Below are 16,512 nucleotides of genomic sequence, written 5' to 3'. Positions count from 1 at the left end.
AATAGTTCAGCATTATTTACTATTTACATAAAAAGGTCTTTACTACTTTATCTCCACTGGGTACATAATTTTCTGCTATTTGTAGTAATTGATTTCTGTGGGTTTTTTTAAGTAAGCTTTTTTTATTTAATTGAAGTAAAACCATACTTAAAAGCACAGATCATAAGTGTACAGCTTGATGAATTTTCACAAAGTAAATATGCCCATTAACCAGGGTCCAGATCAAAAAACAGAACATTTCATGCACCCCAGAAGCCCCTTCCAGTCATCACGCCCCAAGATTAGCACTATGCCACAGATTTGTCTTGCCCGGGTTTGGACTCTACGTAAATGGCATCACACAGTCTGTGTTCCTCCACCTCTGACTTCTCTCGCCCAGCATTTTGTTGGTGAGATTCATCTGCATTGTTGCTTAGTCATCTGCATTGTTGCTTAGTCAGTCCTGTTCATTGCGGTATAATACTTCTTCATCTGGATGTACCACCACTTACTTGTGCATCCTCATGTTGATGAAAAGCTGAGTTGTAGCCAGTCTAGGGCTATTGCAAATAGTGCTGCTATGAACATTCCTGTGTGAGTCTTTTGGTGAACATTGGTACCCATTTCCATTGGGATATACCCAGAGATGGAATTATTGGGTCATAGGCTACATTTATGTTCAGCTTAGTCGATACTCTCTTTAGTTGATTTTTTTTATTGTAGTAAAATATACATAACAGAAAATTTAGCATTTTAGCCATTTTTCCTCTCTTTTTTTTTTTTTTGGCCATGCCACATGGCATGCAGTATCTTAGTTCCCCGACCAGGGATTGAACCTGTGCCCCCTGCAGTGGAAGCGTGGAGTCCTAACCACTGGACTACCAGGGAATTTCTGATTTTACCCATTTTTAAGTGTACAATTCAGTGGCTTTTAATACTTTAACAATGTCAGGCAACCATCATTATTATCTATTTCCAGAACTTTTTCACTATCCCAAGCAGAAACTCTGTACTCATTAAATGACATCTCCTTATCCCTACCTTCCCCCCACCTCTGGTAACCCCAATTCTACTGTTTTTATGAATTTGCCTCTTGTAGGTACCTCATATAAGTGGAATCATACACTATTTGTTCTTTTGTGTTTGGCTTATTTCACCTAGCAAAATGTTCTCGAGATTCATCCATGTTGTAGCCTGTATTAGAACTTCATTCCTTCTTTTTTTTGGCTAAATAATATTCTATTGTATAAATATACCACATTTTGTTTAAACATTCACCTGTTGAAGGACACGTGAGTTGTTTCCACCTTTTCGCTATCGTGACTGACACTGCTATGAACATTGATGTACAACAATCGGTTTGAGTCCTTGTTTTCACTTCTTTTGGGTTTTTGCCTAGGAGTGGAATTGCTAGGTCATAAAGTAGTTCTACGTGTAACTTTGAAAAACCATCAAACTCTTTTCCACAGTGAGTATACAATTTTACATTCCAAACAGCAATTGATTTCTCTATTTTTGATGCAAAACTTTATGTATGCCTACTTGTTAACTATTATAATTCATTTAAGTTAATGTAAATTAAATATTATATTTGTTATAATTAAATAATTCATTAATAAATATATTTTAAATGTATACTAAACTGTTTTAGACACATGTGGTAACTACAAAGCCAAGTGGTGCAATATTCAGGAAAGGAAGAAAAATATGTGCAGAAATGGATCAAAATTATAGGGGACAATTGCAAGTTTGACTAGAAAAACAGTATTCCAGCTACTAAAAATAAGGGTCCCTTAACACTGACATTATTAGAACAGAGCTACCATCAAATTCAGAGCTAAAGATTTTTAGTTGGAAAATAAAGAGAAATATTAGAAACTTCAGAAACTAGTGACCATGAGTGTGAGCAAAAGTAAGAAGATGCCTTTTTTTTTTTTTTTTTTTTTGGTGGTACGCGGGCTTCTCACCGCTGTGGCCTCTCCCGTTGCAGAGCACAGGCTCCGGACGCGCAGGCTCAGCAGCCATGGCTCACGGGCCCAGCTGCTCCGCGGCATGTGGGATCCTCCCGGACTGGGGCACGAACCCACGTCCCCTGCATCGGCAGGCGACTCTCAACAACTGCGCCACCAGGGAAGCCCGAAGATGCCATTTTGAAATACATTTTAATAGTTCTCCATTGTGGCTGCTACTTTGTGATAAAATAAAAATGACTGTAATTCAACACAGACCCAACAAAGGACAAGGGTAGCTTTTAGAGAATCCATTTTAGAGAATCTATTTCACATGATGGCCAAAGATTCTTCTAAATCTTTTTCTTTTTTTAACTATTGTAATAGCAAGTAAATTCACTGTGACTGGCTCATTTATTCCAAAGAAGTGTCTTTATTTTTCATGCATATTTTCCCACAATAATACAACAGAATCAAATATTTGCAACCCTCAAAAAGGTTTCAAATATTAAAAAAATTTAAACAGAAGGTGTGACCTTGAAAATTTGATATCTCATTGTGATGCTCTCTAAAATGGAAGTGTTTTTAAAAAATATTCAGGGAGAAAATATTTGCAAGGAAACAACAGACAAAGGATTAATCTCCAAAATATACAAACAGCCCATGGAGCTCAATATCAAATAAACAAACAATCTAGTTAAAAAATGGGCAGAAGACCTAAATAGACATTTCACTGAGGAAGACGTACAGATGGGCAGGAGGCACAGGAAAAGATGCTCAACGTCAGTAATTATTAGAGAAATGCAAATCAAAACTACAGTGAGGTATCACCTCACACCAGTGAGAATGGCCATTATCAAAAAATCTAGAAACAATAAATGCTGGAAAGGGTGTGGTGAAAAGGGAACCCTCCTGCACTATTAGTGGGAATGTAAATTGATACAGCCACTATGGAGAACAGTATGGAGGTTCCTTAAAAAACTAAAACTAGAACTACCATATGACCCAGCAATCCCACTACTGGGCATATACCCTGAGAAAACCATAATCCAAAAAGAGACATGGGGCTTCCCTGGTGGCGCAGTGGTTGGGAATCGGCCTGCCAATGCAGGGGACACGGCTTCGTGCCCCGGTCCGGGAAGATCCCACGTGCCGCGGAGCGGCTGGGCCCGTGAGCCATGGCCGCTGAGCCTGCGCGTCCTGAGCCTGGGCTCCTCAACGGGAGAGGCCGCAACAGTGAGAGGCCCGCGTACCACAAAAAAAAAAAAAAAAAAAAGTCCTGCACAACATTCCGGAAAAGGCAAAGGTACAGAGACTGGAAAAGATGAGTGATTGTCGGGGGTTGGGAAGGAGGGATGATGGGGGAGCACAGAGGGTTTTGAAGGCAGTGAAACTACTCTGCGTGAATGACAATGGTGGCTACATGTTATACGTTTGTCCAAATCCATAGTATGTACCACAAACACTGAGAGTGAACCCTAGTGTAAACTGTAAACTTTGGGTGACAGTGACGTGTCACAGCACCTGGCAAGGGATGTTGATGATGGGGGAGGTCATGCACGTGTGGGGACAGGGACTATATGGAAAATCTGTATCTTCTGCTCCATGTTTCTGTGAACCTAAAACTGCTCTAACAAAGAAAATCTAGTCTAAAACATCCTACACAAAATTATATACAAACCAAGTTCAGCAGGACCTTGATCCCACCATGGCCATCGGGGCTCATAACAAAAACACAAGCATTGCTCATTCTCGGTGAATCCCAATCACAAAATACCTCATGTGGATAGGCCAGAGGACGCACACAAGAAAACACGTGATTATCTCAAAAGATGCCGAGAGGCAACCCCCCAATTTCATCTCCTTCCCTTAAAAGAAGTTTTAACAGTAGTAAATCAAGGAACTAGGAATGCCCGCTGTGAACAAGAGTGTGGAAAACCGCCACCCTTATCTGCTGTAGATGGGAGTGTAAATCGAGACAGTTTTTCAGGGCAGCAATCTGACAAGATTTACACTTTTCAATGACTTACCATTTGCCCAGCCATTTTAATTCCAGAAATTTATATGGTATGTTACAAAGTACCCAGGTTGTTCGCTGAGTATTGATCTTAGCAAAACCTTGGAGGGGGAGGACACCTGCAGGGTTAAGATGCACGAGGAGAGTCTGCGTGTACGGGTGCGGTGGGCCAGGAGGTCCCGTGAAGGAGGGGCTTCTTCCTCCTCACCCGTGTCCCCAGCGCCTAGGACAGTGCCCGGCACACAGCAGATGCACAGTTTACACTGTTGAATAAACGATTCTATTGTTGGGTTAAAAAAACCTGCAGAATGGTATGCACAAATGGGCCCATCTGTATAAGAAGAGAAAGGCATTTATCCTATCCCATTATATGCTTCTGGATTCATGGAAAGCCTTGTAAAAGACACCCAGGAAATTGTTAAACCTGGAGACTCCTGGAGAGAGGGATGAAGGTGCAGAATAAGAGGGAAGACCTTGGACCTTCCACTGCAGGCCTTCGGTGACGGCCGACTTTTCCCGGGAGCGTGTATTCCTCTTACAACAAAAATCTAGTTTAAGAAAAGGTTACTCGACCTATCTGAGCCTCTGTTTCCTCGTTTGTGAAATTAAGAATAGTAACGCCTGCCTTAGAGGGTTACTGTGACATGTAAGGAACTGATAAGGTCACATGAATAGAGCGCTTGACATACTGTCCCTTGGTACCTGGTGCATGTCAATAAGTACAGAAAACATGAGTATTTTTTAAGAGACTCAGGGACCCAGCAGCACAGCCCCTTGAACAGGCCCTGCGTCGTCTTGCCTCCAGGCCTTTGCACTTATTTCCTCTGCCTGGACCACCCCTTCCCAGGACAGCGGCTTGCTTGTTCCCCCATATCATCTGTTTTCCGCTCAGACAAAACCTACAGTCACCTCTATCATCAATCTGCACCCTGCTTCCACACCATCACTCCCTGTCCCCTTGACCTGATTGATTTTTCTTCTTGGCACGTAAACACCGTCTGCCACAGCACATATTTCTTGTCCCTTTCCCTCACTACAGTATAAGCTTGAGAAGAAACTTTATCTCCAGCAACTTGAATAACGCCTGACAGACAAAGACGAGGCATGCAAGAAACATTGTGGAATGGATAAACACACATTGTTTGAAATGTACCATCACGGAAACGCAAGAGAGAAACCTTGGAAGTGACATAAAACCAAGGGGACCAGGAAATGCTTCCCACAGGTGACATCTGAGCCAACCTTGAAGGCAAGCAGTGAGCCAGCGGTGCAGCAAGACAAACACCTGGCAGGGGGACGGGACAGGAGCGGGGCACGGGGCGGAGCTATGAAGTTCCGAGCCGACCCACGGGAGTCGTGGGACTACTACCTGCTAATCTGCGGAGTGCTGGGCTTTTGAAAGACTTAAGTTCAGGAGGTAATACTAGATGTAGAGACTTAATGACCACTGTCATCCTCCAGGTGAGTGGGAAGGACATGAACTGAGAAGGTAGCAGCAGGAACAGAGGAAAAGAGATAAAGTATAAGATGCAAACTCATTCATGCATTCCTTCATTCCACCCATTAAAGATGGAGAACTGACACTTCCTGGATGCGGCTCACAGGGTGGGACTGAAGGAAAAGTGGGTGTCTCCCTGAATGTCCGGTTTCTGCCCTGAGTGGCTGATGATGCCCATGCTGCTCTCAGGGTTCCAGAACATGAAAGAAAGGGCAGGCTTTGCAGGAAAGCCGAGTTCAGGTTTGAGCTGAGCTTGAAGGACCTGTGGGATGTCTGAGAGGTGACAACCTGGGCATTTGGACCAACCCGACTACAGCTCCAGAGAGGACTGGGCTGGAGGTCCTTTTTGGAGTCAGTGACGCAGTAGGTGAAGCCACGGAGATCATACAGGTCATAGTTTAGAGATAACAGGTCCGAGGAAGACGTGGGACATGGTGATATTTACAGGGTGGGCTGAGGAGAAAAGTCCTGTCTCGAACTTGAGAAGGAATGGTTGAAGACGAAGCAAGAAAGCTAGATGGAGAAGCAAGAAGTTATTGACAGTGTCAGATGCTGTAACACTTAGGTAAGATGGAAATGAAGGGTCTACCTAGCAACTAGGTCTTTGCCAGAGACTGCCAGAAGTTTTCAGTAGAATGGTGGGAAATGGAAAATGGTGAAATTTTGTGACGAGCAAGCAGGCGAGGAAATGAAGAAAGTAAGAATAGAGACTATTCTCAAGAAACCTGACTGTAAAGGAAATGGCAGGACAGTAACTAGGAGACCCCGATGAGGTCTAAACAAGTTTCCTGGGACGGAGTGGATGGAAGGCAGGAGCTTAGGGTTTTGCAGCTAGTTCAACTGTAAGGGGTGACAAAGCCCGTGGCATGGTTATTGACTGAGACGTCTACTACAGTACATACATTGACTGAGAAGTCGTGTACGTGCTACAGCACCTGGCGACCGGAGGCGGTCAGCTGTCCTGGGCTGGAGCCGCAGGAGGAGGGCCCGAGCTGCGGGGCGCCGGCGCCTTCATCGCTTCCTCTCCTGGTCCCAGGGACGTTGGAGGGACCGCAGCCTAGCCTCTGCCGGCCGCAGAGCCGCTTAACTGACTGCGCGAGGCCCCCGATCGCCGTGGGACTCCTCTGGGCTCCCTTGGGCCCCGGGCTCGGAGCTCGAAGCGGCGGAAGGAGGGGCCTCCGGGCCGGGGAGGCCCCTGGGAGTCGTAGTTCCGGCTCGGCCTGCAGGGACCTCGGGGAAAGGAAGACGAAAGGGCTGGAACTACACTTCCCAGAAGTCATCGCGGCAGCCCTTGCGCGTGTGGGCGGAGAGGGCGTGGCCAAGGCCTCGGCACCTCCAAACACCCCGAGAGCCTCCGAGCGCCTCCCGAATGCCTCCGAGCACCTCCGAGCGTCTCCGGGCGTCTCTGGGTGCTTCCCGAATGCCTCCGAGCACCTCCAGTGCCTTTGAAGATCTCTGAGCGTCTCCAGCGCCCGAGTGCTGGGTGCCTCCAAACGCCTTTCGGGTGAGAATCAGTTGTGTTTTGGCTGTGGTTTGTGATGCCCATCTCACATCTCAGTGGAAACACTGAGTAGGCAGGAGGATATAGGGAGGCCAACAGAATGGAGATGGACTTTAGCTCGAGGGCACATGGATGTAACAAACCAAATGGACCAGATGGGCTTCCTGGGCAGGGCTGATAGAGAAGAGCTGGGCCCAGAGCCTTGGACGTGCATGCCCACATTCAGAAGTTGGCAGGAGGCCGAGGACGGCCAGTAAGATAGGACAGCCCGGAAAGCGAGTGTTCCTGAGGTTGAGAGGGGAGAGGCTTTTAGGAGGGAGAGAGTGATAACACCTAAGGAGTGCTTCACTGGAAGGTGGAGTAAATTGAAACTTAGAGATACAGCCACTGGATTTGGAAACATGGACGTCACTGAAGCTCTTGATGAGGGCAGGGGTGGGAGCAATAGCCTGACTGGAGAGGAAGAAGAGGAGTGAAAGGTGCCAAAGCAGTAACAGTAAGTGTAGACAATGCTTTCAAGGAATTTTGCTTTAAAGCAGAGAAATGAAGCAGAGGTTGATAGGGTATGTCGGGCCCGGGAGGTTTTAACTCTTCTTTTTCTATTTATTTTATTTTATTTTTTTTACTTTTTGGCCCTGCCGCGTGGCACGTGGGATCTTAGTCCCCCGACCAGGGATGGAACCCGCACCCCCTGCATTGGAAGAGCAGAGTCGTAACCACTGGACCACAAGGAAAGTCCCTCTTCTTTTTCTAGGTGGAGATGTTACAGCTTGTTTGTAGGTCAGTGAGAATGACCCAGAAGGAAGGAGAGATTAATGATGCAGTGGAGAGAGCAGGGTCACTGAGCAGGTCCGAGGGTATGGAACCCAAAGCCCGTGCGGAAGGCTGGCACCACACTGCATCACGATGGAAGGCAGAAAGCCTCGGCAGAGGCGCAGGTGGGTGTGGTTGGCAGACCAGGGATGCCCAAAGATGTCCACATCCTCATTTCCACACCCTGCGACTATGTTACCTTACATGGCAAAAGAGGCTTTGCAAGTCTGATTAAGGGTTAAGGACCTTGAGGTAGGGAGATTATCCTGGATTATCCAGGTGGCCTCAAAGTAATCACAAGTAGAAAGAAGGGGGAAGAAGTCGGGGAGGGTCAGAAGGAAATGTGACTATGGAAGAAAGGTCAGAAAGATGCAACGTTGCTTGCTTTGAAGATGGAGGAAGGGGGCCCCCAGCCAAGGAATGTGGATGGCTTCTGTAGTGGGAAAAGGAAGGGAAATGGATTCACCCTCAAGCCTCCAGAAAGGAATGAAGCCCTGCCTTGACTTTAGCCTAGTGAATCCCGTCAGACTTCTAGCTTACAGAAGTGCAAGAAAATAAATGTGTGTTGTTTTGAGACACCAAGTTTGTGGCAATGTATGGCATTCATAGAGGACTAAGACAGTGGGCCAGGGATTGAAGTGGGAGGGAGGTGATTCACGGGGAATGATGAAGCAAGGCTATCAAATGCCTAGAGCAAGGCTTGCAAGGGTTTGTTGGGTACTTCAGAGAGAGGAGGTAGTGTGAAAGTTGTCTGGCAGAATGGGAAGGAATGCAGGCAGGAAACTGGTGGTCCCAGGCTGCACCATAGGCAAAAGCTGCTCTCTGGGAGCCACTTACATTTGTGAGAAAGAAAGGACACCGCTCTTGAGGGGGTCCTGAGAAGCTGACTCATGGGTGGGAGGGGGCCCAGGGCCAGAGTTCTGGGTTAGTGGCATCTGACCTTAGGGGGGTCCTGGTCCCAGCAACATCTTTCCCCCCAGGTCAGCCTCCTGCACCTCGAATCCTGTGTCTTGGGCTCCCCTGGGCCCCCTTCTAGGACCCCTTGGGAGGATGTGACAAGTGTGGGTATGAGAGGAAAGAGTGGTTCCTCCTAAACAGTCCCTGGCTGATGGTCCCCCGATGGCATCAGAGCTCATCACAGTGGCCTTTGGGTACTGCTGGGAGCTACACGGGACAGAGGTCTTACAGGTGGACCTGCTCTCGTGTCCCTGTGGACACATCCTACATCAATCTGACTGGGGCGATTAAGATCGTCCCAGGAAAAAGTCTCCATCTCTCTTGAGCTCTCTTTTATGGACCTGCCTCCCTACCCCAACCCCTCAATAACTCATCCCCAGTGGCTAAAATTAGGTTGCATGTGCTTATAGCCTGGTGGCCGAGGTCTAAGACTGAATCACCGGGGAGCCACAGTGAAACACCCCTGGTGGCCAGGATCTGCTAGGGGGCTTTTGTAAAAGGGTTCTTGGGAGAGATGTTTTTCAAGCAAAGGCACACACTGGAGAGGAGACCCAGGTGTCAATCCTAAATTGTCACACCTTGACCTGGCCTGGGCACTGCCAACCCAAAGTAAGAACAAGAACAAGCTGCTTTGGGGTCCTGGAGCTGGAGAGGCAGGGGCGGGGATACCTGTGGCAGTGACTGCTATCAGCTGACCGCATGCTGTCTGCAGACCCAGGCCAAAAGGGCTATCTCCCTACACCCCAGCTGCCCATCCCATCACCCTCCTTCCAAGGGTTCTGGCCTCCTGGGCTCAATTTGGCCTTAAGTCCAAACTGCCTGGGCCGTGAACTGGGTGGGTCTCCATGCCCCCGAGGTCACTGGCAATGGGGAAGCTCCCTCTTCAGTCAAGAAAACTGACCAGGGCCTCCCTGGTGGCGCAGTGGTTGAGAGTCCGCCTGCCGATGCAGGGGATACGGGTTCGTGCCCCGGTCTGGGAGGATCCCATATGCCGCGGAGCGGCTGGGCCCGTGAGCCATGGCCGCTGGGCCTGCGCGTCCGGAGCCTGTGCTCCGCAACGGGAGAGGCCACAACAGTGAGAGGCCCGCATACCGCAAAAAGAAAAAAAAAAAAAAAAAAAAAAAAAAAAAACTGACCACCTAATTAGACCGACGTCTGCATCCAACTCATGGACCTTAAAACAGACTTTTGAAAGAAACTTCCAAACCACATGGCTAGTAATCAGGAATTCGTTTTATTCCTGGAAGCTCACAAACAAGAGAATGGTCCAGGGACAGGCTGTTTCCCTGTTGCTTAGTTACTCTGGAGACAATCTCCATGCAGTGGTTTCCATCTCCATGCAGATGCACACAGTTCCCAGGGAGTACAGGCCGGGCCCAGGGACCTGAAGGGGAAACCGATCTGGAATGGCCTGGCAGTAGGGAGGTAGAAGCACCATCCAACGTGAGACCATGCCACGGGGTGTCCCCTCTCCACTGCCATTTCACTACTTACTTTGCTGACAAAGGGTCAGAAGTTTTAAAACCACTCACAGCATCAGATATGGGAAAAAATGTGCTTGGTTTAGTCTTTATGCATTTGACACCTTAATGACACCACAGCATTCAGCAATACTTCAGAAGGGTAACTAACTCTCCAAAGCCCTTTACTTAACAGAATTGGAACAACTGGTGGCAACCTAATACACAAACTCAAGTGTGCTAAACGCAGAACATACAGAGAGCCATGCTTCTCTTTGGCAGCTCTGGGCAGTGCTGCAGAATGCCTCCCCTGTGTCCTGGCTGAATGGCCAGGTCTGCCAGGACACTAGTGCCCAGCACTCAGGAGAGGCTCAGCTCCACTCTGTCACCTCTGCCCCCAGACCCACACAGTGCCTGAGAAGTCTGGGACAGGTGAGAGAACTGGTAGCCCTGAAAGATACTTCCGCCTGCCTGTAGCTCCTTCCCTCCACCCACCAGAGGGCTAGGGGGGCAGGGGGTGGGGGTAGGGATGGTCCATAAACGTTACTCCCTTAAGAAACAGGGACCTGGCTGGCCTGGTTATCAGGGACTGCCCTGCAAACATCCACTGGAGGAGGGCAGCAGAGCTGGGAGATATCCAGGACCCTGCCCCTGTCCAGATATCTGGACCCCAGGGAGGAGGGACTAGAGCATGGGAAGGCAGAGCCCACCCCTTAGGCCCCAGGCTGCCGTTGGTCACCAAGGTCTCCAGACACTCTGGGGTATGCGGGCGGCGGTCAGGCTGCCCAGGGCTGCGGGCACCAAGTCCGGCCCCTCAGCAGGCGCCCGGCTCACTTCAGCCTCGGGGACCTCCTCCAGATCGGAGGACTGGTCGTCCCCAGAGCCCCGGGGGCTGGGCAGTGGGGACCCCAGGGCGCCTCCTACTGCCCAGTTGCTCCGCCCATGGGCTCCCGGTGGCCCGGACAGGGCGTCCCCCAGCAGATCCCGGAAGCTGCTGCCCTCGCGCAGCGGCATGGACTCTAGCAGGTGGTTCAGGAGCTCGGCGGCGACGGTGGCGTCGATTGCCTGGCACGTAGACACGAACGTGTGCACCTCGTGCATGCACTGGATGTAGCCGGCGGCGAAGCGCTCGCTTGCTTCCGCCTGCAGCTGCTCGCGTTCTGTGTTCAGGGGTGGGAGGGGAGAGGGCCGCGCCCGGTTCGGTGAGCGGCAACTGATTGCTGTGGCCGGGCCCGCCCGGCCCGCGGGGACAAGGCTCACCCAGGAGACGCGGGGGGCGCGCCCTGCTCCAGGAGGGGAAGTCCTCAGTCCCGGGCAGGGGCAGGCCAGGCGAACGCGCCCCCCGCCCCCGCCCGCGCGCCCCGCCGCCACTCACCGCGCGCCCGGCCCCGCAGCGCGCCCTGCACGCGCCGCACTGTGAGCTCCAGCACCTCGGCGTTCTCCAGCTTGGCCTGCACCTGCGCCGGTGGGAGCGCCCGGTGGGGAGGGTCGGTGAGGAGAGGCCGGACGGCGACCCCCGCCCGCTCGCCCGCCCGTTAGCCCGCTCGCTCGCAGCCCCTGGGCGCCCGCCCGTCGGCCTCACCTCGGCGCCCGCCAGCAGCAGCCGCAGCTCCTGCAAGCTCTCGTTGATCCGCGCGCGCCTCTTCTTCTCCACTAGGGGCTTCCGGGCCTGCGGGAAGCGAGCAACTGAGCCCCGGCGCTGCGCGGCCCCCCGCCCGCCCATCCACGGCTACAGCCAGCACCTTGCGGTCCCCCCGCGCCTCGCAGCCGTCCTCATCCTCCCGGGCCGCACGGTCCCGGCCGGGCGCCAGGAGCGGAGCCATGACCCCTACCGCCCGGAGCGCAGTGCGCCCGCGCCCCTAGCAGCGTAGCTGCCCGCAGCCGCCGCCGCCGCCGCCCTCGCCCTCTGGCGTCTTACGCCGCGTCCTCACGCCTGCAGCGGCGCCCGCCCCTTTTATAGCGCCTTATTTGCATCTCAAGGCGCCGATTGCTCGTGAGAGCCAATGGCAGAGGCGTGCTTTGTCTGGCCCCGCCGCCGGGGTCGGCCGGCAGCTGGCGGGGCGTGGCCTGCGGCCGGGGACTGGGGGATCCAGCCGGGCCTCCGCGCCACCCCGGCATTGTGGGGCACCGGAGGGGGCGCTGACCCGGAGAGCTGTGGCTCTGGGTGCGCTTGTTTCCCTTCCTACCCCGAGCAAGGCGCCCAGGTCTGCGGTGCGTGCTAGCAGGGGCGCATCCATCTGCCCATTCATTCATTCACGCTTGACTTCGTTCACCCAAGGTGCAACAGGAGAGGAACCCTCCTGCGCGAGTGCCGGGGTCCTGGCGGCCAGAACCACAGCAAAGGCCACGGTCTCCAGGCCTGGAGGGAGCTACAGGTCCGGGCTGGGGTGGCTGCAGAGCCCCAGGGAGGTGAGGGACCCTAGGGCAGCGGGGGTGGGAGCCCCAGTGCGTTTCTTGAGGACCTGTGGGTCCTGACATCCGAACGTCGACACCGCCTTCAGCCCGCTCAGGGATCCTAGTGGGGCGGGGTCCCCAGGCCCGCCCGCACCGCTCCATCTCTAGGCTCTCCTTCTCGGGTCATCCTCTGTCCCCACAGACCGTCTGTTCTCCTCTGGTCATCATCGCCCTCACCACCGGAGTTCCCCTCATCTCCTTCTAGTCCCCTTTGCTCCCCGACCCCTCTTTCACTTCCCTTTCCCCCTCAGCACCCACCGCCGCCCTCCCTTCCCTGCCCGCCCGCCCCCGAACCCAAGTTCTCTGATTTCCAACCCGAGCTCGCCCTTGCCTTGTCCCCGCCCTCTCTGCCCAACCACCCTTCCCCGCACCCTTGTTCGTTCGCCCCGGCCCCCCTCCCCGCCTCCTGTCCCCCTCGTCCCCATCCCAGTCCCCCCTCGGCTCCCTTTCCCCCCTAGCCCTCCCCCGTCCCCTCCCGGCTGGTGGAGGCCGCCGTCTGGTCCCCGTAACTTGATGCCCGTGACAGTTGGCAGCTGCAGCCGCTTCGGGCGGAGAAAAGCGGCAGCCTAGCCAAGAGCGACAGGTGTTGGCCGCGCCTTTGTCTCTGCCGCTTTGTCACTCGGGCGGGAGCGGGCGGTGGGTGCGCCTGTGTCCGCCAGACGACCGCCACCCCCACGGCTGGCTGCCCATCTGTTGGCCCAGCCTCCATGAGGGTGGTGTGCGTGGGCGGTGGGGCAGCTCTCTGGGGACCCCAGCCTGGCCGCAGCCCCACCGGCCTAGGTCCACGGCGTCTCCTGGCACAGCCAGAATACCAGTTTGCCTTCAGACCGTGAAGGCTTTGCACACACACAGCCTTACACCTGGAGCACGCTGGGATCTCCCTTCAATGGCTGTTTCCTCACTGTTCAGGTCTCAGCTTCCCTTTACCCAATCCTCTGCTTCCCTCCCGAGACTGGGATTGTCAGGGTCTGGTCTGTGCCCCTCCAGGGTACAAGCATCCCTGGGGGTACAGTCTGACCTAGGACCCCTTATCTACCCCCAGCACAGAGCCTGGCCTAGCAGAAGCACTGGGTAGGTAGGGAAATTGAGAGAATGTCCCAAGCCTAGCTGGAAGGCAGCAGGGGAAAGAAAAATCCAGGGAGTGCAGTGTGGTGGGGTGGTAGGACTAGGCCACAGACACCCACCTGTGCCCCCAGCCATCTGACGATGGATCCAGCAGCCCTTCAGGTGACTGTTTCACTTCAGCTCCCCACCAGAGGGACCTCCGTAGGTAGGACAAGTGTGGTGAGTGGCTTGATGGTTCCCAAAGTCACCTCACTGACCTCTATAAGTACCTGGGAACCCCTTCTGCTGATTCTCACCTGGCTGTCCCTTTGCTTTTCTGTGAGCAGGGCCCGGAGACTTCCCCAGCCCTGCACTGTTCACCCAGGTATGAACCTACTCCTTTCCTTCAATCACCCTGTGTTGTCCTCAGTCTCCCCTACAAGCCAGAAAGCTTAGCTCTCTTCCTCCCATTCTCCCCTGCCTGGTCAGAGACCTGACTGCCCTCCCCCCTCTACTCCTAGTGGAGGGACTGACAGAGTGGGGGAGGGGCTTGAGTAGTGAACCACAAGAGAGCTGATAGCTGGCCTATAACTTTACTTCTCTTCACCATTTAGACATCACCCCGGGGAAGGAGATCCCACCCCTACCCCAAGAAACTACAATTAAGTTTCTACTACTCTGAGGAGCTCAGATAATATTATTTAAAATAAACTCAGTGATATTTCTTGTACTCTGATTCATACCCCTCCCGTTATTGATTATATAGTTTGAATAAGATCAAACAAGTATTTTAGAATGCTCTCCCTGAAAGGCAGTTTGTATTGGAACAGGATGATCAGGGCTCTGGGGAAGGCCTCTGGGAAAAGACTATTAATCTTTTCCTGATTGGATGGGGAACTGAATATGGGAGGTGGAGGAAGAATGATAAAGGCAAATGGTGCAAACAAAAAATGAAAGGCAACTAGGAACTCCGGGAAAAACAAAAAGCTGCTGAAGAAGCGAAGTGTGATCTTAGCGCTTCCTTGGCCCAGTAGCCAATTCTTTCACAGTCAGAACAATGTAACACTGTTCACAGGGTTTCAACATTTTAGAGTCAATCTATAGAAAAGGCAAGGAAGGCTTAATTATGGTTACAGGATATAAAATTGCTTTGTAAAAACAAAAGGACAGATGACAGTTGTCAGGAGAAGGGAGGAGGCGGAAGCATGGGCTAGGGACCTCATAACCCTTGTCTTACATGGGGTGGGGGCACTGAGGAATGCTGTCTAGAGTTAAGGAAGGAGAAATTAAGTACTGGGATATGGCTCAGTCTGACCAAGTACCTTTGGGGAAGAAAGTATAGGGATAGAGCAGGGAGTGGGAGTCAGCAAAATCCTTCTTGGTTAGACTGGAAGTTACCCAAGGCCTCATCTTCGAAGTCAGGCTCCATTTCCTTTAGTGTGCCCATTGGCTGGCTGGCTTGGCCTTTTCCTCCCAGAAGCCTGGCTACTCCATCTCAGGACCACCACACCCTTTCTTTCTCCTTTGCATGGCCTCGCCTAGCAGACACACTTCCTGCCATTTGTCCCTTGGACTGATCCCCCCCTTCAAAGTTTGCCTGAGCACAGACTTCCTGAGCATTTGGGCTCTTTGATCCCCTCATATCCAAAAACAGAGGCCAACAGAGGCTGGGCAGGGCTGCAGTAGCCACAGGGGGACCAGTTAGCGGCAGGGGTGGCAAGCCATAAATCCCCAGGGAACAAAGACAGTGGCCAGCCTATGGATGTCCAGGCCCCTTGTGGGCAATCAGCCCAGGGGCTTGGCGAAGCTCCTTTTGGTTTAGAAATAAGGGGAGTGCATACCCTTGGGGATATATGGTAGATAAAAATGCAGTTAAGAGCCCCCGAAGGCACTCAGACGTTCAGTGAAACAGCCATATCTGGCCACTTAGTGGGTTTGCAGAGGCCTCCATGCTCACTGGAAGGACTTTGCCTCCCCAGCCCCCAATCACCACTTGGATTTAGGCAGCCAGGACAGGAAGCGGCGTTGAGCCCTCCCTCCTGCTCAGGGAGCTTCTGGAAGGCTGGGCACCAGGGCCAGGATCCATTCATCTCCCTGCTCCAACACCACAATATGGTCCTGGTGTGAAAAGTGGGGTGGGGGGGAGCAGGCCTCCACTGTTTTGACCAGGCCCTGCACGACTTCATTGCTGTGGAAGGAAGGACTGGGGGCGGGGGGGAGGAGACTGCCGCGCTGCCTGTATCACCTCTGATGGAGACACGAGGTCCTTTAGACCACTCTGCCTTCAGCCCCGTGGCCAGCGCACAGGCAGCCAGCGCAGGTGAGACAGACTACCCTGGAGGGGCCAGGAAGAGAATGGAGCAGGTGCTGGGGTCAGCGCAGAGTGGACAGGGGCAACAGGGGCTGAGCTGAGTGGCCCTACTCCCCATCTGTGAGTGAAACACCACGGGGAAACGGGACTCCAGGATTAGATCTAAATCGTTGGCAGTTCACTGGGGTGGGACTGCATGTCAGAGGGACACACAGAGACAGGAAGGGACCAGCGAGAGGCACCCTGTGCAGGGGAAGAGGTGAGGGGGGCCTTTGTGACAGAAGAGTTCCTAACCCAGAATTTCTAGGGTTCTTTTTTTTTCTTTTTTTTTTTTTTTTTTTTGAGGTACGTGGGCCTCTCACCGTTGTGGCCTCTCCCATTGCGGAGCACAGGCTCCGGACGCGCAGGCCCAGTGGCCATGGCTCACGGGCCCAGCCGCTCCGCGACTTGTGGGATCTTCCCGGACTGGGGCACGAACCCGTGTCCCTTGCATCGGCAGGCGGACTTTCAACCACTGCGCCACCAGGAA

The 16,512-nt window shown here is 52.7% G+C and overlaps 1 protein-coding gene across 2 annotated transcripts; it reads right to left on the bottom strand.

Moving 5' to 3' along the window:
- Window positions 1-9,929: 9,929 nt before the first annotated feature.
- HES6 (hes family bHLH transcription factor 6) lies at window positions 9,930-12,090 on the bottom strand. 2 transcript variants are annotated; one of them, XM_060106558.1, is made up of 4 exons: window positions 11,917-12,090; window positions 11,757-11,843; window positions 11,550-11,631; window positions 9,930-11,334 (listed from the first exon to the last, which is right to left on the bottom strand). In XM_060106558.1, exons 1-4 carry the CDS (start codon window positions 11,995-11,997, stop codon window positions 10,910-10,912), a joined length of 675 nt encoding a protein of 224 aa, XP_059962541.1. In that variant the 5' UTR covers window positions 11,998-12,090; the 3' UTR covers window positions 9,930-10,909. The 2 variants fall into 2 exon arrangements, with proteins under 2 accessions (XP_059962541.1, XP_059962543.1); XM_060106560.1 differs by having other exon boundaries at window positions 11,206-11,334; window positions 11,590-11,631.
- Between the last annotated feature and the right edge of the window lie 4,422 nt (window positions 12,091-16,512).

The sequence above is a fragment of the Mesoplodon densirostris genome, chromosome 8 (genome assembly GCF_025265405.1).
Source record: "Mesoplodon densirostris isolate mMesDen1 chromosome 8, mMesDen1 primary haplotype, whole genome shotgun sequence".
NCBI lineage: Eukaryota > Metazoa > Chordata > Mammalia > Artiodactyla > Ziphiidae > Mesoplodon > Mesoplodon densirostris.
Note: the sequence above shows the minus strand (reverse complement) of the source record. Positions and strands in the feature narration are given on the sequence as shown.

Bases quoted from the DNA above. Each gene is read 5' to 3' on its own strand.
- HES6 (XM_060106558.1), bottom strand. From the start codon at position 11,997: ATGGCTCCGCTCCTGGCGCCCGGCCGGGACCGTGCGGCCCGGGAGGAT. The intron at 11,632-11,756 runs GTGAGGCCGACG...CCACCGGCGCAG, and splicing joins TGCTGCTGGCGGGCGCCGAG to GTGCAGGCCAAGCTGGAGAA. The intron at 11,335-11,549 runs GTGAGTGGCGGC...CCCTGAACACAG, and splicing joins GCTGCGGGGCCGGGCGCGCG to AACGCGAGCAGCTGCAGGCG.